The sequence below is a fragment of the Mercenaria mercenaria genome, chromosome 10, assembly GCF_021730395.1.
Source record: "Mercenaria mercenaria strain notata chromosome 10, MADL_Memer_1, whole genome shotgun sequence".
Taxonomy (NCBI): domain Eukaryota; kingdom Metazoa; phylum Mollusca; class Bivalvia; order Venerida; family Veneridae; genus Mercenaria; species Mercenaria mercenaria.
In genome coordinates, this window is record NC_069370.1 from 50,953,791 (window position 1) to 50,979,966 (window position 26,176).

The 26,176-nt window shown below is 34.9% G+C and overlaps 1 protein-coding gene across 1 annotated transcript in view; it reads left to right on the forward strand.

Moving 5' to 3' along the window:
* Positions 1-26,007, forward strand: part of LOC123561594 (molybdenum cofactor sulfurase-like) — a 141,720-nt gene extending 115,713 nt beyond the window's left edge. Inside the window, exons 4-15 of the mRNA XM_045354061.2 lie at positions 2,446-2,569; positions 9,087-9,163; positions 13,584-13,783; positions 14,844-14,960; positions 15,844-16,410; positions 16,848-17,010; positions 18,121-18,208; positions 18,841-18,968; positions 20,143-20,280; positions 20,913-21,022; positions 22,992-23,096; positions 23,686-26,007. Of these exons, the coding sequence (XP_045209996.2) occupies positions 2,446-2,569; positions 9,087-9,163; positions 13,584-13,783; positions 14,844-14,960; positions 15,844-16,410; positions 16,848-17,010; positions 18,121-18,208; positions 18,841-18,968; positions 20,143-20,280; positions 20,913-21,022; positions 22,992-23,096; positions 23,686-23,775 (1,907 nt within the window). The 3' untranslated portion in view covers positions 23,776-26,007. The remainder of the gene's footprint in view (positions 1-2,445; positions 2,570-9,086; positions 9,164-13,583; positions 13,784-14,843; positions 14,961-15,843; positions 16,411-16,847; positions 17,011-18,120; positions 18,209-18,840; positions 18,969-20,142; positions 20,281-20,912; positions 21,023-22,991; positions 23,097-23,685) is intronic.
* The last annotated feature ends 169 nt before the right edge of the window (positions 26,008-26,176 follow it).

Sequence of the window (26,176 nt, forward strand, 5' to 3'; positions counted from 1 at the left end):
CTGGATCCATGCTGGTCCCAAAGCCACTATGTTGGTTTTCTCATGGCGTGGCTCATATAAGATTGAGCTTGACCTTTCAAATTTTATTCAAGCATGTGCTTGTAGGAGTTTAGCTGGTCCAGGATGTCTGGTTATACAAACAAAAATACAAGAATAATTTGGGATTGTGAAAAAAAGGTTGCCAGATCTATTTCTGAAGTACCAGACAGGATGCCCAGTTTTGGATCTACAAAGATTGCCAGATTATGTTGATTGTTGAATGGCCATATTGTTCTGTCTGTTATCATCGTGTACTTGCTGGCCCTGTATAAATCTGAGATGAGCAGAAATAAAACAAAAGAAATACTGTAAGACAAACAATGGAAATTATATTTGATCATCATGATGAAATTGCTTTTTTACAAACTGTTGGCAAGGTGATTTCATCTCCCCACAATTCTGCCATGCTTCATGAAAAGTAAACATGGAATAAAATCAGGTTTTGATATGTGTTCTGAATGAAGTTTTAAGACTGTTGGAAAGAAACTGCAGTGGATCATTTCCAAAAATTACAACCATGCTGCTCATTTTATATGTTTTTACAGTGGTGAGCTATAGTCAAGCGGTTCATGTACCTGCCATGCAACCAGGAGTCTTAAGATTCAACCAGTACTCATATACCACCGTACACCTAGTGTGGCTAACGGCTAGATAACCTTTTTTAGCTCATCTGATTTTTTGAAAAAAAATGATGAGTTATTGTCATCACTTGAGCGGTTGTCGGCGTTGGCGTCGGCGTCGGCGTCGGCGTTGCCTGGTTAAGTTTTATGTTTAGGTCAGCTTTTCTCCTAAACTATCAAAGCTATTGCTTTGAAACTTGGAATACTTGTTCACCATCATAAGCTGACCCTGTATAGCAAGAAACATAACTCCATCTTGCTTTTTGCAAGATTTATGGCCCCTTTTGTACTTAGAAAATATCAGATTTCTTGGTTAAGTTTTATGTTTAGGTCAACTTTTCTCCTAAACTATCAAAGCTATTGCTTTGAAACTTGGAATACTTGTTCACCATCATAAGCAGACCCTGTACATCAAGAAACATAACTCCATCTTGCTTTTTGCAAGATTTATTGCCCCTTTTGGACTTAGAAAATCAGTTTTCTTGGTTAAGTTTTATGTTTAGGTCAGCTTTTATCCTAAACTATCAAAGCTATTGCTTTAAAACTTGCAACACTTGTTCACCATCATAAGTTGACCCTGTATAGCAAGAAACATAACTCCGTCCTGCTTTTTGCAAGATTTATGGCCCCTTTTGGACTTAGAAAATATCAGATTTCTTGGTTAAGTTTTATGTTTAGGTCAACTTTTCTCTTAAACTATCAAAGCTATTGCTTTGAAACTTGCAACACTTGTTCACCATCATAAGCTGACCCTGTACAGCAAGCAACATAACTCCATCCTGCTTTTTGCAATAATTATTGCCCCTTTTGGACTTAGAAAATCATTTTCTTGGTTGAGTATTATGTTTAAGGCAACTTTTCTCATAAACTATCAAAGCTATTGCTTTAAAACTTGCAACAGTTTTTCACCATCATAAGTGGACACTGTACATCAAGAAACATAACTCTATCCTGCTTTTTGCAAGAATGATGGCCCTTTTTAGACTTAGAAAATCATGGGTAGGACAATATTTCTATTACACAAAAAAAATCAGATGAGCGTCAGCACCCGCAAGGCGGTGCTCTTGTTTCTTTCAATCATTACTTTTATATATTCTGACCAGCCTTAAATCTTGGCTGTGATTATCTGTGTTTTGAGAAGAAAAAAAACATAATTATACAAAGTTTTAATAGCCCCAGGAGTTTTGTGAACAAAACATAGGGTCTGAACACAGACTACCCTCCAACCTACACAATCCTATACCTTGGAACTAAGCTATAAAAAACAGAGTGATCCAAATATGCTTTTAGGCAGTGTCCCATCATTGACAGTTGTCAGATTCCATCCTTCCCAAGTTGGTACTGAAAAATGTTGCTGAAAGTTGGTACTGAATACTAATACTAAAAGCTAGTACTGAAAGCTGATATTGAAACTTGGTACTAAAAACTTGTACTGAAAGCTGGTCACTGAAACTGGTACAGAAAGTTGGTATTGAAATCTGGAACTGAAAGTTGATACTGAAAGCGTACAACTGTTTTTGTCTGAGATTAGTACCAGTAACAACCAAGGAATGCCAAAATAGTATTTAAGAATAAATAATTGTGTAGAAGTTGCCAATAGTGATTTTGAGTCCGCTACTCAAACCTATCTTCATATAATCAGTCTAAAAGAAATAGGTATAAACTAAACAACTATTCATGTCTACATGTATATTTGTTGATATTCCAGAGGCAGTTGCTATTATGTTTTAGTATTAAATATGTGATAATAAAAGAAGTTTATTTTTAAAACAAAATGTATTTTCAGGTGCATTGCTGGTAAAGAACGACTCTGCTCATGTATTGAAGAAGACATATTTTGGAGGAGGAACCGTGTCTGTGAGTCTTTCAACTCAACCTTTCCATGTGTCAAGGTCACCACTGAGTGAAAAGTAAGCCATTGCTCTTAGCCTTCTGGTAGGTTATGAAAAAACACCAAATTCAGACTTCTTGCGAAATGGAGCAAAGGATCGGTATTAGTTATTTCACAACTGCTTCTTCTGCAGTTACCTAAATTTGACAGTACAGGAAGGTCATAGGTGCCTCTCTTGGCATTGTTTTAGGTCAGAACCACTAGCCTCGTATAAGCCAGTGGGATGGCTTCCTCATATGAAGAATTCTAAACCCAAAGCAAGGTTTCTTACCGACATCAATGAAGGGCAAGTGATTTGAAGTCAGTGACGTCAGCCCCTATTATTTGATGGTGTATTGAAGCCTTACATAGGTATTCAAAGAACTGATTTAAACAAAAATAAATTAGAAGACAGACATATGATTACAGTCAAACAAATTACTAACTATGTGATAGAGGTACTTATTTATTGTATAAGGTATACCTTTGTCTTATATTTGAGGACTTGTATCACCTGGTAAATCATTCTGCACAACAGGCAGTGAATACAATAAGTTACATTTGAAAAGTTCTTTGTTTGGTTTGTAGGGGTTGTAAGGTCTGGTTAGAAATATTTGTTACCAAAGAGATTATAATCTTGAAGCAGTTGCCTTTCTTTCCATAAAATATAATCAAACTTTTAAGAATTCCAACCGGAGTAAAATTGCATATAAAACACAATTTAAGCAGCTATCATTTTGTTGATTTAATGCAGATCATTGAAATTCCGCTCTGCATGTTTAAACTAACAGCACCTATAAATGGTGCATCTTGAAATAAGGGAAGTAACTGTCACAGCAAAAAGATTTTATCCTGTCTATCAAATTCTTTACTTCAGATACACATGAGTGTAGCAAAATGCAAAACCTTTCTTAAATTAACCCAGCGTGAATATATATGAGCCGTGCCATGAGAAAACCAACATAGTGGGTATGCGACCAGCATGGATCCAGACCAGCCTGCGCATCCGCGCAGTCTGGTCAGGCTCCATGCTGTTCGCTTTTAAAGCCTATTGGAATTGGAGAAACTATTAGCGAACAGCATGGATCCTGGCCAGACTGCGCAGATGCGCAGGCTGGTCTGGATCCATGCTGGTCGCATACCCACTATGTTGGTTTTCCCATGGCATGGCTCAAATAATGCTTAGTGTTTGTACTTAAGATTTCATCAGATTTTAACACTGCTGGTGTCTTAGCGCTGTAGAAAATATATATTACCCCAGCTAATATGTTAATGGTTTTTCCGGATAAATCAGAAATGCACCTTCTGCATCATGTTCTTATGTCAAACACTCTTTACACTAATGTATTAATACTCTCAAATGTCTTTAAAAGCCTCGAAATAATATGTCTGAGGCGAAATTTAATGTCTTAAGATATACGAAATAAATCTGTTGACTTGTTGCCGCTGAGACATATTTTATTCCATGTAAATCCTGGATATTTCTTATAGTTACTATGGCAACATATTAAAAATTGAAAGTAATCTAGACTAGCTGTGATTTTCTAATATAGAGCAAAATTTTCTTAAATGTGAAGTAATAAAATTTAATATACATAGGACTTAATTGCTATAGCAAGTTAACCATTTATTTTGCTTACCAGTTGCCGTTCTGCATATTAGGCAAAAGCTGGTTTGTTTGTGAAGGTCCAAAGAAGATGGTCAAAATGCTCATGTTACCTAAGGTTTTGACCCGATAAATAATACTTTTTTCTGTGGCTTTCAATTTTTTTTCAGTTTTCCACAGAAAAGCACATTTGAGCTTGTACATAATCTGAGAATATATTAAGGTGATTCTGTGAAAATTTGCATAAATGGTTTTACTCTGACCTTAGAGTTCAAGTTTGCAAGCAGCAACATCAGATATAATTATATTAATACACAGGGAACAGGTGTCATTCTTGGGAAATTTATTTTTTATGCTCTATGTTAAATATATGGAAAGTGTCCAAGAGCACATTAATTGCTCTGTTGTCTGTGACCTTGACCTTAAAAACTTCACACATCTTGTATCATCATGCATCAGATCATTTTTTTCGAATCTATTTTTCCCTAACGGACTCTCAATTTGAAGGATTACTTTTTTGTCCAGTTTCAGGTTTTGTCTTTATGGCATTAATAGACAACAGTATTTTTTTTTTACAAAAAAATGCTTATTTTGTTCGAAAAACACTCACAGTAGTTCCTCAAACCATGTGCTTAGTATACTACTGATTCTAGAAATAGTACCAATACCAGATGTTGTATCAATCCCTATATTTATACCCCCACCAAACATGTTTGAGGGGGGTATATAGGAGTCAGTTTTGTCACGTCCCGTCGCGTCCCGTCCCGTCGCGTCCCGAAATCTATTATCTCAGTTATTACCAAATGGATTTGATTCAAACTTAAAATATATGTTCTACCTTATCTCCCACATCATGTGACACAAGGTGCATAACTCTTGATGCCAAGTTTTCATGAATTATGTCCCCTTTTACTTTTTGATGTATTTTCACTATATCTCAATTATTACAAAATGGATTTGATTCAAACTTAAAATAGATGCCCCTTTTTACTTAGAATTTAAGGTTGATTTTGATGTATTTTCACTATATCCCCTTTTACTTAGAATTTAAGGTTAATTTTGTTGTATTTTAACTATATCTCAGTTATTACTAAATGGATTTGATTCAAACTTAAAATAGATGTTCCACCTCATCACCCACATCATGTGACACAAGGTGCATAACTCTGACACCATTTTTTTATGAATTATGCCCCTTTTTACTTAGAATTTAAGGTTGATTTTGATGTATTTTCACTATATCTCAGTTACTACTGAATGGATTTGATTCAAACTTAAAATAGATGTTCCACCTCATCACCCACATCATGTGCCCACATCATGTGACACAAGGTGCATAACTCTGACACCAAGTTTTCATGAATTATGTCCCCTTTTACTTAGAATTTAAGGTTAATTTTGTTGTATTTTCACTATATCTCAGTTATTACTAAATGGATTTGATTCAAACTTAAAACAGTTGTTCCACCTCATCACCCAGATGATGTGACACAAGGTGCATAACTCTGACATAAATTTTTTATGAATTATATCCCCTCTTACTTTAACTTTAAGGTTGATTTTGATGTATTTTTACTATATCTCAATTATTACAAAATGGATTTGATTTAAACTTAAAATAGATGTTCCACCTCATCACCCACATCATGTGACAAGGTGCATAACTCTGACACCAATTTTTCATGAATTGTGTCCCCTTTTACCTAAAATTTAAAGTTAATTTTGATGTATTTTCACTATATCTCATTCTGATTGGCTTAGAGCCAAAGGGAAGTAACCTTTTTTGTACCCCCCGACAACAAAGTTGTAAGGGGGGGTATACTGGTTTCAGGTTGTCTGTCTGTCCGTCCGTCTGTCTGTCCGTCTGTCCATAGACGCAATCTTGTGCGCACCATCTCTCCTTATCCCCATGACAGAATTTAATGAAACTTCACACAAGTGATCAGTACCAACAGTAGTTGTGCATGGGGCATGTTAGGTTCTTTTAGAAAAAAAAATTTACAGAGTTATGGGACTTTGTTTTTTTGTTACTATACTATATACATAGACACAGTTTTGTGCACACCATCTCTCCTCATCCCCTTGACACAATTTAATGAAACTTCACACATGTGATCAATACCAACAGTAGTTGTGCATGGGGCATGTTAGGTTCTTTTAGAAAAAAAATTTGCAGAGTTTTGGGACTTTGTTTTTTTTGTTACTATACTATATACATAGACACAATCTTGTGCGCACCATCTCTCCTCATCCGCTTGACACAATTTAATGAAACTTCACACAAGTGATCAGTACCAACAGTAGTTGTGCATGGGGCATGTTAGGTTCTTTTAGAAAAAAAATGTGCAGAGTTATGGGACCTTGTTTTTTTGTTACTATACTATATACATAGACACAATCTTGTGCACACCATTTCTCCTCATCCCCTTGACACAATTTATTGAAACTTCACACAAGTGATCAGTAACAACAGTAGTTGTGCATGGGGCATGTTAGGTTCTTTTAGAAAAACAATTTGCAGAGTTATGGGACTTTGTTTTTTTGTTACTATACTATATACATAGACACAATCTTGTGCACACCATCTCTTCTCATCCCCTTGACACAATTTAATGAAACTTCACACAAGTGATCAGTAACAACAGTAGTTGTGCATGGGGCATGTTAGGTTCTTTCAGAAAAAAAATTTGCAGAGTTATGGGACTTTGTTTTTTTGTTACTATACTATATACATAGACACAATCTTGTGCACACCATCTCTCCTCATCCCCTTGACACAGTTTAATGAAACTTCACACAAGTGATCAGTAACGACAGTAGTTGTGCATGGGGCATGTTAGGTTCTTTCAGCGACAAAAATTGCAGAGTTATGGGACTTTGTTTCTTGTTAACATACTATGTACATACAGTCTGCATATGCAATCTTGTGCATGCCTAATCTACCAAACCCTTACACACAATTTAATGAAACTTCACACAAGTGATCAGTACCAACCCTAGTTGTGCATGGTGCATGTAACATTCTTTTAGATAAATATTCTGCATAGTTATGGGACTTTGTTTTTTGTACCTCCCGACAACAAAGTTGTAAGGGGGGGTATACTGGTTTCAGGTTGTCTGTCTGTCTGTCTGTCTGTCCGTCTGGCCGTCTGTCCGTAGACGCAATCTTGTGCACACCATCTCTCCTTATCCCCTTGACAGAATTTAATGAAACTTCACACAAGTGATCAGTACCAACAGTAGTTGTGCATGGGGCATGTTAGGTTTTATTAGAAAAAAAATTTGCAGAGTTATGGGACTTTGTTTTTTTGTTACTATACTATATACATAGACACAGTCTTGTGCGCACCATCTCTCCTCATCCCCTTGACACAATTTAATGAAACTTCACACAAGTGATCAGTAACAACAGTAGTTGTGCATGGGGCATGTTAGGTTCTTTCAGAAAAAAAAATTTGCAGAGTTATGGGACTTTGTTTTTTTGTTACCATACTATATACATAGACACAATCTTGTGCGCACCATCTCTCCTCATCCCCTTGACACAATTTAACGAAACTTCACACAAGTGATCAGTAACAACAGTAGTTGTGCATGGAGCATGTTAGGTTCTTTCAGCAACAAAAATTGCAGAGTTATGGGACTTTGTTTCTTGTTAACATACTATGTACATACAGTCTGCATATGCAATCTTGTGTGTGCCTTATCTACCAAACCCTTACACACAATTTAATGAAACTTCACACAAGTGATCAGTACCAACCCTAGTTGTGCATGGTGCATGTTACATTCTTTTAGATAAATATTCTGCATAGTTATGGGACTTTGTTTTTTTTACTATACTGTATACATACAGTCTATATACATACAGTCCACATAATTATGCAATCTTGTGTGCGTCAAATTGCAATGTACTGTGTCAGTGCATGCGGGGGGTACATTCATCACCTTTAGTGATAGCTCTAGTTTAACTTTTGTACTTAGTTTCTTCCCCTTAAATTCCAGGAATTAGTCTATTTTTAGAAATCCTTTTTTTAGATTTTTAATATTTTAGGTATTTTTCTAACTGTTTTATTATAAGTCCTATGTAAAAAGTAAAAACATTTTTCTGTGGTAACATGGGTCGGTAAGACACTTTTTTTGTATTCACTTTTAGTGTATCTCTAATATTAGAGATTTAATATATTTACTAGTATTACTATACTAGTATTATACTAGTATATCTTATATGTGGAAGCCCAGGATGAAGTACTCCAAAGTATTTTTAAGATTCCTTATGGTTGCCATTCTTCTGTGACAAGACCGTATGATGGGGGTATGAGTCACTCCTGTGACAGTTCTAGTTGGAATTGAAAATGAATAAACCACATTGTTTATCTTGTTCCTCAATTATTTGTTTAGTCTGTTGTGGCATCAAGACATACAAACATGAGAGAATTCTTGTCCGTTCAGACTGCAGTTTTGTACATGAATACAGTATAACATCAAATCTAGTATTTTTAGTAAACCAAGGTGTGCTTGATTATCCTTACTCATTTAGGTGTATTTGATTATTTATGTTATGTCTGATTTATCTACCTGTCATATTTATCACTCTTCCCTGTAGTGAATGTCATATAAAATTAATCAAAGTGATTCTGAGGAAAATCTTGAGTATTTATCTTTTACAAAACATGATGGCACAACTGAGACTTTATTACTGTAAAAGATAAAACATAATAGAATATGAGAGTATGCACACTGTCTGCAGAGCATACTAGAAATATCTTAAGTAACAAATGTATGGTATTCTCAAGGAATATTTACCTTTCTGCATACATGTACGTGGAACTAAGTTTTTCATAATACAGTTACGTTACATATTTTTATTTCATGCTAATATGCTTCTACAAGTTATGTAACAAACATAGTACCGTCTTGATATTTATCAGCCGTGACTTAATTGTTTCAGATTTGAAGATGGCACGGTTTCATTTCTCGATATTATATCAATGCAGCATGGCTTTGAGGCTTTACAGAGACTTGCAGGTATACCTTTATGTTCTAATTATGCTATACTGATATTATACTGGAGCAGAATCTGTCAGAATAACAACAGCAAGGTGCATTTTGGCAAAACGTAACATGTCTTACGCAAGTCATTAAACTCTAATGACTTTCATTGTCACGTTTTTTGTAACGATGATCAATCATTGCTACACGATCTTGAAGGGTATGGGTCTGCTTGCAAGCCACCATAACCCAAATAGATTGATTCACTAGATACAATCCAAGTTTCTGTTAACTTATTCCTGTAAGTGTTTAGTTTCCTATTTGGTTCTTTTAGAGACTTCCTTTATTTTTGGGGACCACCTTTACTTCCTGTATCTGCTATTTTATTACATGTCAGAGATTGCTGACAAGAGAAAAGGGCTACCTCGTCAAAACACTCAACTGCCATTTCTCATTCCATTGGAAAAAATGTGAATATGACATTTGGACAAAATTAAACTTGTTTTTGGCTTAAGAAAACTGTTGATAATTAGCTTTGAATATTTCTTATATCTAAGTTTGACTACACAGTTGTTTTTTTTTTCAAAAACATTGATTTGTCTATCATGCCAAAGATGGTGTTATGCCAAGAAAAGACACAAGAACAATATGTATAGACCTATATCAGTTGTCAGCTTAGTCTTTTACTACCTGTGATAGTGCCAGGTAATAAAATAACCTAGTCAACAAATTAAGGTTGTTGAAAATACATGAAAATCAACCCACATGAGCTATGATTTGACTGCATGACCATGAATCTACATGGCTGACAGTTTTGCTATGCATATGGTGTGACGGTTGGGAACATTTTGTACCAAAAACTTGTCATATAAAAATTAATGAAGGGGTTAAAAAAATATTAAGCATACACAAAAAAACCTTTGATCTTAGCATATGACCTTAACCGTAAACAGACATGTAACCTTTGACCTTAAATAGACAAAGCCATTAGAAGCAATCTGCACATTGACTTATTTTGTAATACATTTGAGCCAGTCAACAGATCCTGTGAGGGATTTAGTAAATATAAAAAAGACCTGGAAAACTATCCATTTGCACTTTTATTAGCTCATCTGATTTTTTGAAAAAAATGATGAGTTATTGTCATCACTTGAGCGGTTGTCGGCGTTGGCGTCGGCGTTGCCTGGTTAAGTTTTATGTTTAGGTCAGCTTTTCTCCTAAACTATCAAAGCTATTGCTTTGAAACTTGGAATACTTGTTCACCATCATAAGCTGACCCTGTATAGCAAGAAACATAACTCCATCTTGCTTTTTGCAAGATTTATGGCCCCTTTTGTACTTAGAAAATATCAGATTTCTTGGTTAAGTTTTATGTTTAGGTCAACTTTTCTCCTAAACTATCAAAGCTATTGCTATGAAACTTGGAATACTTGTTCACCATCATAAGCAGACCCTGTACATCAAGAAACATAACTCCATCTTGCTTTTTGCAAGATTTATTGCCCCTTTTGGTCTTAGAAAATCAGTTTTCTTGGTTAATTTTTATGTTTAGGTCAGCTTTTATCCTAAACTATCAAAGCTATTGCTTTAAAACTTGCAACACTTGTTCACCATCATAAGTTGACCCTGTACAGCAAGAAACATAACTCCATCCTGCTTTTTGCAAGAATGATGGCCCCTTTTGGACTTAGAAAATATCAGATTTCTTGGTTAAGTTTTATGTTTAGGTCAACTTTTTCTCTTAAACTATCAAAGCTATTGCTTTGAAACTTGCAACACTTGTTGACCATCATAAGCTGACCCTGTACAGCAAGCAACATAACTCCAACCTGCTTTTTGCAATAATTATTGCCCCTTTTGGACTTAGAAAATCATTTTCTTGGTTGAGTATTATGTTTAAGTCAACTTTTCTCATAAACTATCAAAGCTATTGCTTTAAAACTTGCAACAGTTTTTCACCATCATAAGTGGACACTGAACATCAAGAAACATAACTCTATCCTGCTTTTTGCAAGAATGATGGCCCTTTTTAGACTTAGAAAATCATGGGTAGGACAATATTTCTATTACACAAAAAAAATCAGATGAGCGTCAGCACCCGCAAGGCGGTGCTCTTGGTTTAACCTATGATGTTATCCTGAACTAACATGGCAGCAAGATAGTATCCACATGTTCTCAGTATGTCAAACACTTGAGTTATTACAAATTCTTTTATGTGAGTAAAATGATATAAAGTAAAGAAATATTCTGACTTCATGATCTTTCACCTCATAGTATGACCTTGCCCTAGGGCCAACATGACTGAAAGTCATTCTCTGCAAGTAATCTTGTGCAAGTTACATGTATATCCTCTGAAAAGGTTAAAAGATACAGAACTGACATAATTTTTTGTGTTTGATGGACAAATGGATGGACAACTGGACATAAAGCAATAACTTGCCCCAAAAAGTTGGGGATACATTCTTACATTTATTTATAGCATTTGTGTAAGTGAAGAAAGAAAAAAACAATATTAGTTACTGGAAAGGAAAGGGAAAGAATTAAGTAATATACTACCATTAGTTATAGGTAAGTTTATTTGCCCCACCAGGAGCGGTTGCTTTTTTACCAACTTGAAACATTGCCCTATCATAATTTTCTTTAAGATGAAAGGTATGGTTTGGTGCATCTCTCAAATTTTATTTTGAAACCAGTGCTGTATATAATTCATTCTAACACGACCAGCAAATAACCTATATACACATAGGAGAAAATCAATCAATGGTTATTTTGCGATAACCCATGCACGTGCAAAGTAGTGACGTCATCCTCCTATGTATAGAATGATCCAGGTGCTTAGCACGAAGTGTAGTTCATGTCGTAAAAAGTAGTTACCATTTTTTCTAACACTGTTAATACTAGTATGTTGTGTTAGAATCGAAATAACAAGTTCCCAAGCATGATTTATCGTAGAATAACTCGAGTTTTTCGTTCTTATGCGAAACAATATATCACTCAGGCCTACGGCCTCCTTGATATATTCTTACGCATAAGAACTCAAAACACGGGTTATTCTACGATAAACCACTCTTGGGAACTTATTATTTCTTAAATATTTTAAAAATAGTCATTTGATGTCTAGGTAGATGGAAATAATCTGTATTTTTATAGATATCATTTCAGAATCGTATCTTATTAAATCTTCTCCCATTTGAGAATAAAGACAATTGTATTCTGATAGTTTTCGTGAGAAAATCATGCAGGTATTTGGCAGTTGTTTTTAGTTTTTGTAGAAATTTTTCTGTCTGTGGGTGTTTGAAGTATTTTTAGTACTGTTAGTTGGCATGGATTCAGAGATTTTTGCCATGAGTTGAGTTACATCAATACTTATGTAGTTGGAGGGAACGGGTCAATTAAAAGACGACTGACAGGAAGATGTTGTTCTATTTTCATACAGGCATTTTACTGTCTTCCAAAAGCCAGATTTTTTGAGATGTATACAATAGAGTGAAAGTTTTTGTGGGAATGAAATAAATTGAGTAGATAATATATAGTAATTGTCCTGAGCAAATCATGGGCTGGTTTTTATACTCATAAGTATTGTATATATCAGTTAATAGATGACAGGGAAATGTGGTCCATATGCAAGTTTGTATATTGCTCAGTGGGACAAAAAAATGTTATTATGTACCAATAGGGTACAGAGGACCCTATCTTATATGTTGTCCGACTACCCAGTCAGCAAACTGCACATGAATGATATTATCAGGTTGATATTGAAAGATGTGAAACTTTAATAAATCATGTTTCAATCCATTTACAACAATACCAACTGTTAAAATAAGTTATTGACCATTTGAGGTTATATTAAATAAAGAAAGAAATATACAAGAGACATAATATTCAACAGTTAGCTACTTTGTAAAGTACCTTTGAAAATGGCGCTGTATAAATCTGGTATAAGATATTTAATAATATATAATATGAAATAAGGCACTGCTTCAATTGGGAATCGATCCGACTTCAACTCATCCCATAACATTTGAAAAGAACTGTCTAATGAGGGCATGGACCGAATGACACAATTTTCAGGTAGGTAGTAAATATCTCATTCGGTATATCAGTATATGTTACCATAGAGGGATCAATCCCGATTTTCGTCGCTTCATGCAGGATCATTGCCCTATCAATTTAAAGGTAGATTTTGGAATAAAAACAACACTGCCCATATCTGTACTGATGTGCAAGACGTTGTGGTTTGGACAAGTTATGTGGATGCTTATTAGGCACAAAGAAAAAGCGTATTCTTCCAAAAAATTAGAAGTCAGATGCTCTGTGCACGTGCAGGAAGTACACATTTTTTAATTCGATAGTACCATATATCTCATTTGGTATATTGCATGTTACCGTAGAGGGATTGATCCCGGTAGGATCGATTCCCAATAATATACTTTATCTAGTTATGACACTGTTTCAGGTGGAATTAGTTCTATATCCCAGCATACATTCAACCTGGCACAGTATTTTCATCACACATTGTCAACCTGTTGTCATGGGTCTGGTACCAGGCTTGCTGAAATATACTGTGATGGAGATTTTATGGACATACAGAAGCAGGGAGCCATTGTAAGCTTTAATTTGCTTAGAGCCAATGGTGATTATGTTGGATTTTCTGAGGTAACTATTTCCTATAAACGTTGTTACATACTTCTTTAGTTTCTTGATTTTATTGAGTTTTGTACAACAAACTTTTACTTTGACTATACCTGTTTATTATACCAAGCACTTTTGAACGTGTACATGTGCATGAAAAAGAGTGCTGTATAAATGTGGTATAATGATAATAATAATAATTCCTATATTCCTTCACATCCAGGCATCCATTTCTACAACTGTAGCATCATTGTAAGGTCCTTTTCCAAAATTGTTTTAGAGGCCACTAGAGCTAAATTAGCAACTTTCCTCATGAGCTGTTTGATGCAGATAACCATTATAAAGAGACCTTCCCAAACACTCTTAGCATACTCCAATTGTCTTTGTGTATTTTTCAACCCAATTTTAAAAACCTAAGAAGCATATATAGTGGATGCAACTTGACCCTGATGGTTGACCTTTACATTATAATACATAATGAGGCACAACCTATTATTGAAAAGGAGTGTACGTAAAACACGAGCTATACGAGAAAAAGGAAAAATAAATTTGTATAAATATAAATAAGTGTATTGGAAAGTTTTAACTGATCAAATGTAAGCATATATTCTTTGAAACTGCACTGTATAGAAACTAATTCCATATAAATATACCTGGCTACCCTAAGCAACCTTGATTTCTATAATGAAATAATCGATAGGAATAATCAGCCTAAGGTCAACCATCGCGGTCAAGTTGCGACTACTATAGCATATAGAACTGTTTGTCGTCTGTCACACTAAATTATCTAATTATCTAATACTGCCTCTGAAACTTGGAACAGCTGGAGCATATGTTCCTCTTCCAAAGTTTCAGACATTCTAGTCTGTTTAAGCTCTGAAACACAGGTGAGCGATTTAGGGCCAACATGGCTCTCCCGTTTTTGAAATGATTAAATAATACAGCTTTGTTTGTATTCCCCTAAATATGCAGTGCAAAATACCAAATTTACCATTTTCAACTTTTGCTGAAAGAAATGCTGTAATAAATTTATAGGAGTCAGAGCTTTCTTTCATACCATTTTAAAAAGTGACACTTTTTTCAGGTTGACAAATTGGCTCAACTTTACAACATTCATGTGAGAACAGGTTGTTTTTGTAACATAGGAGCATGCCAGAAATACCTTGGCTTGTCTGATGACAAGATAAAACACAACTTTGATGTAAGTATTGCAAGAAATGAGAGAATATTTTCACTACATATTCTACGTCTTCTTTATTCAGCTGCATATTCTGTACTTTCTATGCTTCAGTACAAACATTTGCAAAACTTTATTTTCTACATCCTTACGAAGCTGAATTTTCAATGAGGGTGGAGTGCAGCAAGGCAATATTTACCTTTCATGTAATTACCTACCTTGATTTTTCATCGTGAAAACGGAAGTGGAGAATGTTCAAACATAATTCAGACAGCTGTATTCCATTGTCATTTTGATGAAACACCATGATGAAAAATGTCTTTGGCCAGTTTACCCAACTTTTACACAATCTGCATAGTTAACTGGTTAGAACATAAGAGGAGCTTTGATAATCTAGAGTTGAAATATCAGTTTTGAATTACTTTTCCATATTTCTTTTGTGGGACAGTTCCTTCTTTCAAACTTGGACTCTTTGTGAACAAAATTGTGACAATGAGAGAGCTGCCGAAAGCCTGTTCGCATAATAATGGCAGATGACTGGGCAGTAAATGTTATTTCTATAGGAGTGTGAAAGTGAAGAGGTTCTTATTCCATTGATGTGCGCTATACGTGCCCAAAGGATATATATGCTGTTGGCAGCCTTTCTAGTAAATTATATATATGTCATTTGTGGGAATCTGATATTTTCTTGTGTCTTGCAATGTTTGATAAAACTTGCATCTTTCATAAGTGTACATATTAAGAACAAAATTTGCAATGGACAGCTTACCCACTGAGTGTTAATCTTTCAACTCAATGATTTGATATATTTCATTTCTGTGTTTAGCATTTTTGTTGTATCTGTATGAAAACGTTTTTACTGTGCAGTTCTGTAAAGTATTAAGATGTTTTTTTATGATACAACCAGGCTGGACATGTGTGTGGAGATGACAGAGATCTCGTTGATGGCAAACCAACTGGAGCTGTGCGGGTTTCTTTTGGCTATATGTCAACACTGGAAGATGCACAGAGATGTCTTCAGTTCATTGTTGACTGCTTCCTAGAAAGTGTGCCAAAACCAGTCTTCTGGGATAAAAATATTAAAATTCAGAACCATTCTGGTTCTATTTATAGTCAAAGTTTGATCTCAGGTACAAAAGGGGAGGAGCAAGTTGTCATAGAAACTGTAAGCTCAGCAGATTCAAAACAAAAGTTTGATACAGATGTTGAAGAAAGTTCAAATGACTCAGGTGAAAAAGAAACAGTTGAAGAAAAGTGTGAAACAGAACAATTGAAAAAGAGAGTTATTTTAACTAAATGTCTTGATCCTAAATTTGAAAAGAGTGCCACCATTCCACACTCAGACATATATGAGAAAAAGATACAGTCTTTAAACATGGAAGAGACTGGAAATAATGAAATGTTCACATCTTGCGAAGGAAAACATTTGACTGAAATTTACTTGTACCCTGTGAAATCATGTGCTGCATTTAAGGTATGTTTTTTTCAACTATGAAATAGTTTTAGAACTGAAAACAGTGCTGAGGCAAGTTATTCATATTCCATCAAAGGCAGACCATGGCTGTATAGGTGCCCCATCCATATCTTACATTTGTATATGAAGGCTACTTATTCTGCACTGTAACAATTCATGATATACAGTGCATATATATACTTCAAAAGTGAAAAACTTTAAAATCAATGGGTGAATGTGAAAGCGGTCTAAGTGCTTCTTCATTTATATGCATTTACACCGCTTTTGCATTTACCCCGCAAGTATTAAATGAAATTGATCCTGTTTTTGCTGTTAATTACTGTCTATTTTAATAATCTATATTTCTTTAATAGGTAGATTTCTTTGTAAAAATAACCAAAATAGCCATAATGTATGCATACAGCAGATGTAATGTAACCTTATAACTTATTAATTAGGTAAATGAATGGCCTTTATGTGATCGAGGGTTGCTATATGACAGGGAATGGATGATTGTTACGGAGAGCGGTATAGCCATGAGCCAGAAGAGAGAGAGTAGACTGTGTCTCATAAAACCATCCATTGATCTCAACAAAAATCATCTGCTTCTAGATTTCCCAGGTGAGATTTCTGCAGAGATTGGATATATTTCTAAAAACTTTCATCTAGCACTCTAATTTGTTCTTGATTTCTCTAGACAGAAGGAAGAAATAATTGTGTACTTCAAAAATGTACATGTACTCTTTAAAGAAATCCTAAGTGTATAGTTCAGAAGTATTCACAGAAACTTGCTTGACTTTTGTTTAACAAAGTTATTGACTGGACAAGAAAAATGACTTTAAATCTTTGACCTTTAAATCTGACCTTGAACTTTGAGCTAGAGGTCAGGGTCTTTGGCATAACCATCAACTCATTATAGGGTTAGGAAGCATTAATTTTGTGCTAAGGAATATTAGTATCCCTTGATGGATGATAGTTTTGTAGATGTCATTGAACAGATGCTGTTAACTTTAGACTTTAAGATATGACCTTGACCTTTGAATAATGGACCTGATGTTGCTTGCGACAACATGTTGTTAGGATGAATGTTAATGTCAAGTTGAATATCATTCCTAGAAAAATGACCTAAAATCTTTTAACTCTTCTAAGTGTGACACTAAACTTTGTGTAAGGTGTATACCATGGGTTTTGCACATGACATATCATCTCATAATGTAGAATATTTGTAGACTTTGGAACGAAAGCATGACTTGTCCTATTGTTATGTGGAACAGTACTATTAACCCCTAATGAAAACAACCCTGTTAATCTTTGCCCTCCAAGTATGACCTCAACCTTTGAGGTGCAAGCCTTGGTGTTAAATGCAACATTTGATCTCAATGTAGTCAACATTTATGCCAGGTTATTTAAAATAGAGCCATTGCTTCAAAGGTCTTAGGGTGGACACAAGCATACCAAAGGGCAGAAGGATGTAATTTAGTCCCTGAAACCTACCAGAGACTGATAGGGGATGAGGAAAACAGGTCTGTGTCAGTATTGTCATTGTGATTGCATTTTCACAAATATGAGTATCTTAGAATATAGAACAAAGGTGTTTCTTAGAATGCTTTGTTCTTGTTTTTAAGCAGCACTTGAATTGAATCTAAGATAGCCCTTGTTCATAATTGTTGAAATTTGAAATGAAATTGTTAGTCTTGAGAAATGTTCACATGTCTACAATCTGTTTTTCAGGGATGGAGACGATGTGCGTAAGTTTAAATGTAACACAACAGCATGAAATGGAGACCAATCTTTGTAACTCTAAAGTGTGCGGAGATAGGTAAGGTCCAAAAATATTTGAAGCTACAGTAGGTCAGATTTTGTGTGTTTAGTTCATAATTGTTTGTCAACATGTCAGCAGCCTCACCAGCACTTTAAGGAATTTAATATTTGCAGCCTATGGTTGGTTGTAGATCATTCTGGTCAATTTTTGAGTCTGTATAAATTTCATGAGGAACTGGTAAAAAAAGGAGACCATGGTGAATAAGATTAAACAGAAATAGTTCAATATTTGAGAGTTAGACCCCCGTAAACTAAACCTGTCGTCATATAATGACATTGCCTATGATGCCTATGATGCAGAACAAGAATACTAACTGCCACTTTTCCTTCTTTCTATAGAATGTTTGTTTGCCTCCCCTGTAATATAATGTAAGTATATACTGGTTGTGAATGCAGTTGTGGATAAATTATAAAATTACTGGGGTTTTTCTCCCACCAGACTTCATAAAAGATAAAAGGTAAGGGTAGATTTCTGGGAAGCACAGAGCACCCCAAACACAGCCATAGAGCCAAGCATTGCAAAGTAGGCCCACAGACAAAAAGAAGCTGTAACGGAAAAATAAAACTTGCATAAAAATTTGTTCTGTCATTACAGTACAAAACCAAATTGAATAGTGATTAATTTTTCAGGGTACAGAGTTTAGACTGTGGCAGTGTGGTTGCAGACTGGCTGAGTGAAGCATTATGCAGGCCTGGATGTAGGTTGATACGGCAAGCAACAGATGATAAGAGAGCATCAAAATTGAAAAATAATGGAGGTCTGTTGATATTTTGAAATTAATATAGTTGTTTGAAGATGCAACACTTCTAGAGATACCTTGTTTTAGAAATATAAAATTTTGTATCATAATCTGGGCATTGATTAAATGGTCCTTATAAAATGTAAATGATATGAAATTATCATATGAGATATTGTATCTATTACTTAGATGGTTTCACAGTTAAATCTCCCTCTCCCTTGTTAACAAAACTTATTGTTTTTTCCTGGCAATTTGTTTCATATTTTATCTGTAGGGGAGGTTGTAAGAACAAGTGGCCTAACCTATTTATATATTTATTTGTGTCTGTATAAAAGTTACATATCTTTGTAAATGCTGAATATGTGTGTGTGTGTGTGTTCAGGTTTAACGTCTTTTTCAACAATTTTTTAGTCTTATAAACGACAGTGTCTACTAGTAGCAGTGAGCACAATGCCCAACTTTATAGTGCTGATTCACTGGAATATATGCCGTAGACACATGACATGATACCCCACCCAGTCACATTATACTGACACCAGGCTGACCAGTCCTAGCACTATCCCCTTAATGCTGAGCGCCCAGCAAAGAAGCTACTATAGTACCATTTTTTACGTCTTTGGTATGACGCAGCCAGGGATCGAACCCGCGACCTCCCGCACTCAAAATGGGCGCTCTACCACTAGGTAACCAAGGTGGTTGATCAATAAAATGTGATTAAACTAAAGGATCCTTGTGCTTAATATACTTAAAAGTACTTTATCTTATTAATAAGGTCAACTTCACAATAAATGCTTTTTAAGTTATATGGAACAAAATTAGATCATATGTCCACTTCCCGGCTTGAAATTGGAGGAAGACCTAGGTGCCCATTTGGATGTCATGTCGGATGCAGGCACAAGGTTAAAACCACTGACCCTTTGCAAAACAGCTGGATAGCTTCTTCACAAAAGAATTTTACATTTCAAGCAGATTCCAGATTCCCCCTGGCTAGTGGCCAGTGATTGGAAGTCAGCAACGTAACAACTCAGCCTTGGAGGCCCCTCCTCTCCCCCCATCCCCACAAAAAAAAAAGAAAAAAAAAGAAAAGAGGTTTTAAGTACCTTTCAATTTGAATTAGTGATTTATAACTCAATATTGCTTTTATTGTTTTTGAATACAAACAGTTTTACATAATTTTTTGTTAATATTCCAGATTTGACAGTAGAAGATAAAAGTAGACTTTCTCTAGCCAATGAGTCTCAATACCTCCTCATCAGTAGAGACAGTGTGGCAGCTTTACATCAGAAAATACTAGACCGTAGAGAGGAGGGTGATACTCTAGAATCTTTCAGTAAATATTTTGTGAAGCAGAGTATTGGAGCTTCCAAACTTATTTAGTGGCTAAAACAGATACTTTGTTTCATACCAAAACCGGGATTGACATTTATTACTTCTGGAGCATTTGCCTTACTCATATTAGAAAAAAAAAAAAAAAAACAGAAATGTAGAAGATCTTCAGGCCTTGCTGAAGTCGAGTCCAAGTTGTAGGATTAATGAATGTGATCTCTTTTCTACTAAGGAATTGTTACGCTGTCTGAAGTAACTTCTGTACTGACAAGTCAACAGCAGTTTATACTGACTTAATTTAGGTCAGTTGTGAAACAAGTTCTACAACTTATATTAATCACTCTCAACACCACGTTTCTGATGAAATCCATTTACACAAGTGTATGGGATAAACCAGTTTCCATTTTAATGCTGAGTACCAAGCAAGGGAGATACTGGTACCATTTTTCATGTCTTTGGTAGGACGCTGCTGGGGAACAAACCTATGACCTCCCACACTCAAAGCAGACACTCTGCCACTGTCAAGCCAGTTAATCAGCAGAATACTGTTAAGATTTTTATATATATATATATATATATATATATAACTTTGCGTATATATTAATCTTTGTACATGTATTGACATTTTTTTTATAGACATTGATAATCTTGTGGATCGTTTCCGAGCCAACCTGATTGTGAGTGGTTGTGATCCATTTGAAGAAGAGGGTTGGAAAAGTATACAGATTGGAATTCTTCATTTCAAAGTTAGTATTAATCTAGTCATAGATCTTCAATTTATTGATGATTTTTTTAATCATCAAGTGGTAGAATTTCAATTTGTTTATATTGCTGTTCTGTAGATGAACTGGATGGGAAAGGTTTGTGTGACTGTGTTGAAATCACCAGACTATCAGCCATTGCAATGGAAAACAGCCAGATTCAGAAATAAGAAGTATTAGAGACATTCTGTTTATTCTTTTTATACGCCCGTCTCGAAAGAGCGGGGCTTATTATGTGAACACACGTGGCGGGCGGGCGGTTGGTGTCCAAAAGCATGTCGGCTCTCTAAGTCAAACAGTTTTCATTTGATCTTCACCAAACTGGCTGATAATGTTTGTGGGCATAATATCTTGGCCAAGTTCGATAACTAGCAAAATCACCGCAGGCAATCTTGGATTATGGCCCTTGAATTACTCGAAATCTTTTTATGATACATTAGAAGGGCGTATTTTGTGATAGTCTGGCACTCTTGTTTTAGTTTAGTGTTGAAACTTACTTAAATCCTTCTGGAAATTTTCTTGCGGATAATCAATGGCTAGTACAGTAAGTGGGGCATGAATCCATGTAAGTGGGGCATGAATCCACAACCTCTACAGTGTGCGGCAAGTAGCTTAGATACTAGACTGCTACTCCTATTTTCTTTTCTGTTTAAGGATCCAAAGTGTATGCACAGTGTACATGTTTTGCCATTTTTATGCCCCCACACATTTATGTGGGGAGCATATAGCGTTACTGCTGTCCGTCCGTCCATTCGTCCCAAAATCTTGTGTGTCCAACTCCTCCCACACTACAAGCTATTGCACTCGCCCCAGCGTCGGTGTTGGCGTCGCCTTTGGTTAAAGTTTTTGATAAAATCAAATATCTCTGTTACTATCAAAGCTATTGACATGAAACTTAAAATAGTTATTTACTATCAAAGTCTCCACTAGGAGAAACAATTCTTATAACTCTGATTTGAATTTTGACAGAATTATGCCCCTTTTTAACTAAGAATTTAAAAAACACAACAAATTTGATAAAGTCAAATATCTCAGTTACTATTAAAGCTTTTTACTTGAAACTCAAAATAGTTGTTTACAATCAAAGTCTACACCAGAAGACACAATTCCCATAACTCTGGTTTGAATTTTGACAGAATTATTCCCCTTTTAAACTTAGTATTTTTGGTTAAAGATTTCAATAAAGTCAAGTATCTCTGTTACTATTAAAGCTTTTAACTTGAAACTTAAAATACTTATTTACCATCTCAGTCTACACTAGGAGAAACAATCCTTATAACTCTGATTTAAATTTTGACAGAATTATGCCCCTTTTTAACTTAGATTTTTTTGTTAAAAGTCAAATATTTCTGTTACTTTTAAAGCTTTTGATCAGAAACTCTAAATAGTTATTTACAATCAAAGTCTATACCAGGAGACACAATTCCCATAACTCTGATTATAATTTTGACAGATTTATGTCCCTTTTTAACTTGGAAATTTTTTACTGGCAAAGCTCTAATTCAGGGTCAAGCACTGAGAAAAGTCGAGCGCGCTGTCTTACGGACAGCTCTTGTTACTATATGGAATACAGACAAAAATCTTGTGTGTTCAACTCTTCCCACACTGTTAGCCTGAATTGCTTCAAACATTCACAGATGAACAAGCTTGATGTGCAGATGACCATAAAGGAAGGAATTTTTTGTGTGAATATTTTTACTGCAGTTACGGCCCGTTGATAGTTTTTGCTATATAGGGGATGGCACAGTATGTGGGGGCATCCGTGTCCTATGGACACAATTTCTAGTTTTATAGACATTGATGATCCTGTGTACCTTCCCAAGGCAACCTGACTTAGCACGTGGCTACAATCAATTTAAAGAAGCAGGGTGGAAAAGTGCACTTCGCTGACATTTTAAGGAGGCGGTGAATATATGTATTTTATGCTTTACATAATTGATTTTCTGCATTTTAGAGCCAGGGTACATGTACAAGATGTCAGATGGTGTGTTTAGATCAACAAACAGGGGAAAGAAGCAAGGAGCCACTGAAAACACTGGCTGTCTGGAGAGGAACTAAAGTAAGTGAATTCTACTTTTCCAAGTATAATAAAGACCAAGAACAGAACATGCTTTGGATTGTTTTATGTACAGATGGGTGAGATAAGCATTTGCAGTATTGTCATCTTGTGGGAAATGTATATGTGAAATCTAGTACAAGCTGCAGTATATAGAGGGAAAAATTGAGGATGTAAAAAAGTTGCCTGCATTCATGACTTTTTTTATAAGAGTTGAAAACTGGAAAATTCACTGAATATATCAAAAGGAATGAGAAACACTTGAGACATAAGGAAAGAGCCAAAAATTTTATAAATGGGAGAAACCCCCTTGCTGCTCTGGTAGTGTAGAGAGAAACCAACCAAAATAATTGGAGAATTCTAAGATTTTTTAAATAAAGAAACAGAGAGCAATGAAAACAATGGTTTTAGAGCAATTTTGCAGAGAAAAGTGAGAAACCATGTAAAACACCGAGTATTATGTAGGTTATAGTTTATAAACAGGGGGCACTTAAAAGTGAATGAAGAATGTAAACTGAAATTTGAAAAATCCATTTATTTCTGAACTTTGCCAGCTATATTATTGTATTGTAGCATTTATACCTATTTTCAGGTACCTTTCGGTATACATCTACATAGATCATGCAGTGGGCAGCATTCAAGTTCTGTGATAAAAGTCGGAGATCCAGTATTCACTTCTTGATACAGAAGAAAATTTAGATATCTTTATTATGTACTTAGATGATGGGAAAGTTTAAGGCTGTATTGTGAAACAGTTCTTCAAACTTAATTTTAAAGACATTAATTAACTGCCCTTACATTTAGAGTATTTTACAAGAGACTCTTTTTAGTTAATCAGATTTGATAGCTGCATATTTAAAATATTTTATCAGGAACAAACTGTTTGTTATCTTCTCATATTTTAGATTGATTTTATATGGTGGCATATTTCTGCATATGATAACCAGATAAGTTTTGCGAAAATGTATCCACGAAACAGAAAAGTTATCGCGAAAACATAAAAGCTTTTCACAAAAAGAACTGCAAGTATTAAGTGGAAAAATTTGTGTTAGTGCCCACTTCTACATAAGAAAACCAGATAAGTTACGCGAAAATGAAAAATGGTGAAGTTTTCGTGAAATTAAAATGTTTAAGCGAAAACATTTTATTTTCACGAAAACTTTACCATTTTTCATGAAAGTTTGGTCCATTTTCGCGAAACTTATCTAGTTTTCTTATGCAGACGTGGGCACTAATGCAAATTTTTCCACTTAATATTTGCAGTTCTTTTCGTGAAAAGCTTTTATGTTTTCACGAAAACTTTTCTGTTTTTCGTGAAAACTCGATACATTTTCGCAAAACTTATCTGGTTATCATATGCAGAAATATGCCACCATAATTTTATAATACATTGTATTTATATAAGATTTATATATTTATTTGTGTACAAGTATTGTTGAATATATATTGTTGTGATATACTTGTATTAGACTTGTTGTTGAAAGAGGTTTTGTTGTGCAATAACCTTATTGTTAGCTCGCTACAGTGTGCAGGTTAGACCTTTTTTACAAATATATTACATGATATGAAAAAATCAACAAGGATATAGAAGTCATTTTCATTATATCTAGTAGACATTGACTTTGCTGCCTTGATTTCTAAGAAGAATAAAGCATTGTTCATAGAATAATCTTATCATGCCAAAAAAAAAAAACTTTGACAGAAAGTGTAAGAAACTTGGTAGAATTTTGCTGGGTATGAGCTATGGAAGATGTGCTGCCTTGTTGGCTTGACATCTTCCCTGACCAGTTTCATTCAGCAGTTGTAAACGTCTTCAGAGGATTTGACTAGTTATAACAAGTTTAGTTTTCATATAAGAAACTTAATCACAAGTAGCCTGTATGGTAAGCCTTGAAGGTAAAGTAAAACAACTATTGATTGAGTTTTGTCCCCTTGATTTGACAAAATGCTAATTGTCTTCCACCAGCCCTCTGGTTAAGATGATGGGAAGCTGTGAGGTTACTCACAGAGAACAAATGTGTATTTACAAGAATGTAAGGACACCAACCTTTAACTGAAATACCAATGAACCTGCTTAGTGGTCACCTGTGTTAAGCAGCCAATTGCCTAAAGCAGTCAGTCATCTAGCTTCCTAATTGACATCCTGTTCTAATTTCTACCTTTCTGAAGCAGTCACCTGCTTGAAGCAGCCAGATTGCGTCACTGCCTTGGCTGGCTGCTTAAGACAGGTTTAATTGTACATCATTAAACCAAGGGAAGGAGAAAAAGTGGCCTGTTAAAACAGGTTGTTGCTTAATGTAGTTCTACATGTTTGATAAACCACAAGTAATGGAATAACATCAATTATCTGGATGATTTGGAATATTTTAAGTCTTGACTCTGCATACGAAAATGAAAATCATTTTATTAATTAACCTTTAGCATGCTAGATAAATTGTCATCTGCTGGAAATGTCCTCTGCTAAAATTGTAAAGTTCATTCAATTTGCTCCAAAATTGGAAGAAATATTGTCAGAGTAGCAAACAGCTTGGAACCTGATCAGACGCCGATTTAATCGGCGTCTGATCTGGTTCCAAGCTGTTTGCAAAGGCTGTTAAATTCGCCTGCAGCAGGCTAAGGGTTAATGGCAACCCGTGAGTAACTTTATTAAAACAGTAACATTGCTATCTGTCTATAGATAAAATATATATTAAAATGTTTCACACATTGAATAATTCCAAAATTAAAATTGTCTTGAATCAGGTTGAAATTTGTGATTCTCTTTACTTACAGGCAAACATCTTGAAAACAAGCACACAGACCTATACATTATATCACCATATTATAGACCATACGTTTATTTACAACTCGGAGAAGTTTCATTAAAGCTTTGTTGTATTTTGTAGTTTAAATGAATAAAGTTGTATACACAAGACTATAGAGCTTTCATTACCTACTACATGTAGTAACCTTTTCTATGTTATGAAACTGAAACTGAAAAATGGCTTATAGCAAATTATAAAATCTCGACACATGTAACTTCTGTGCAATAAACACATGTAAAGATGTAGAAATACATAAATGACCCGCACCATGAGAATACC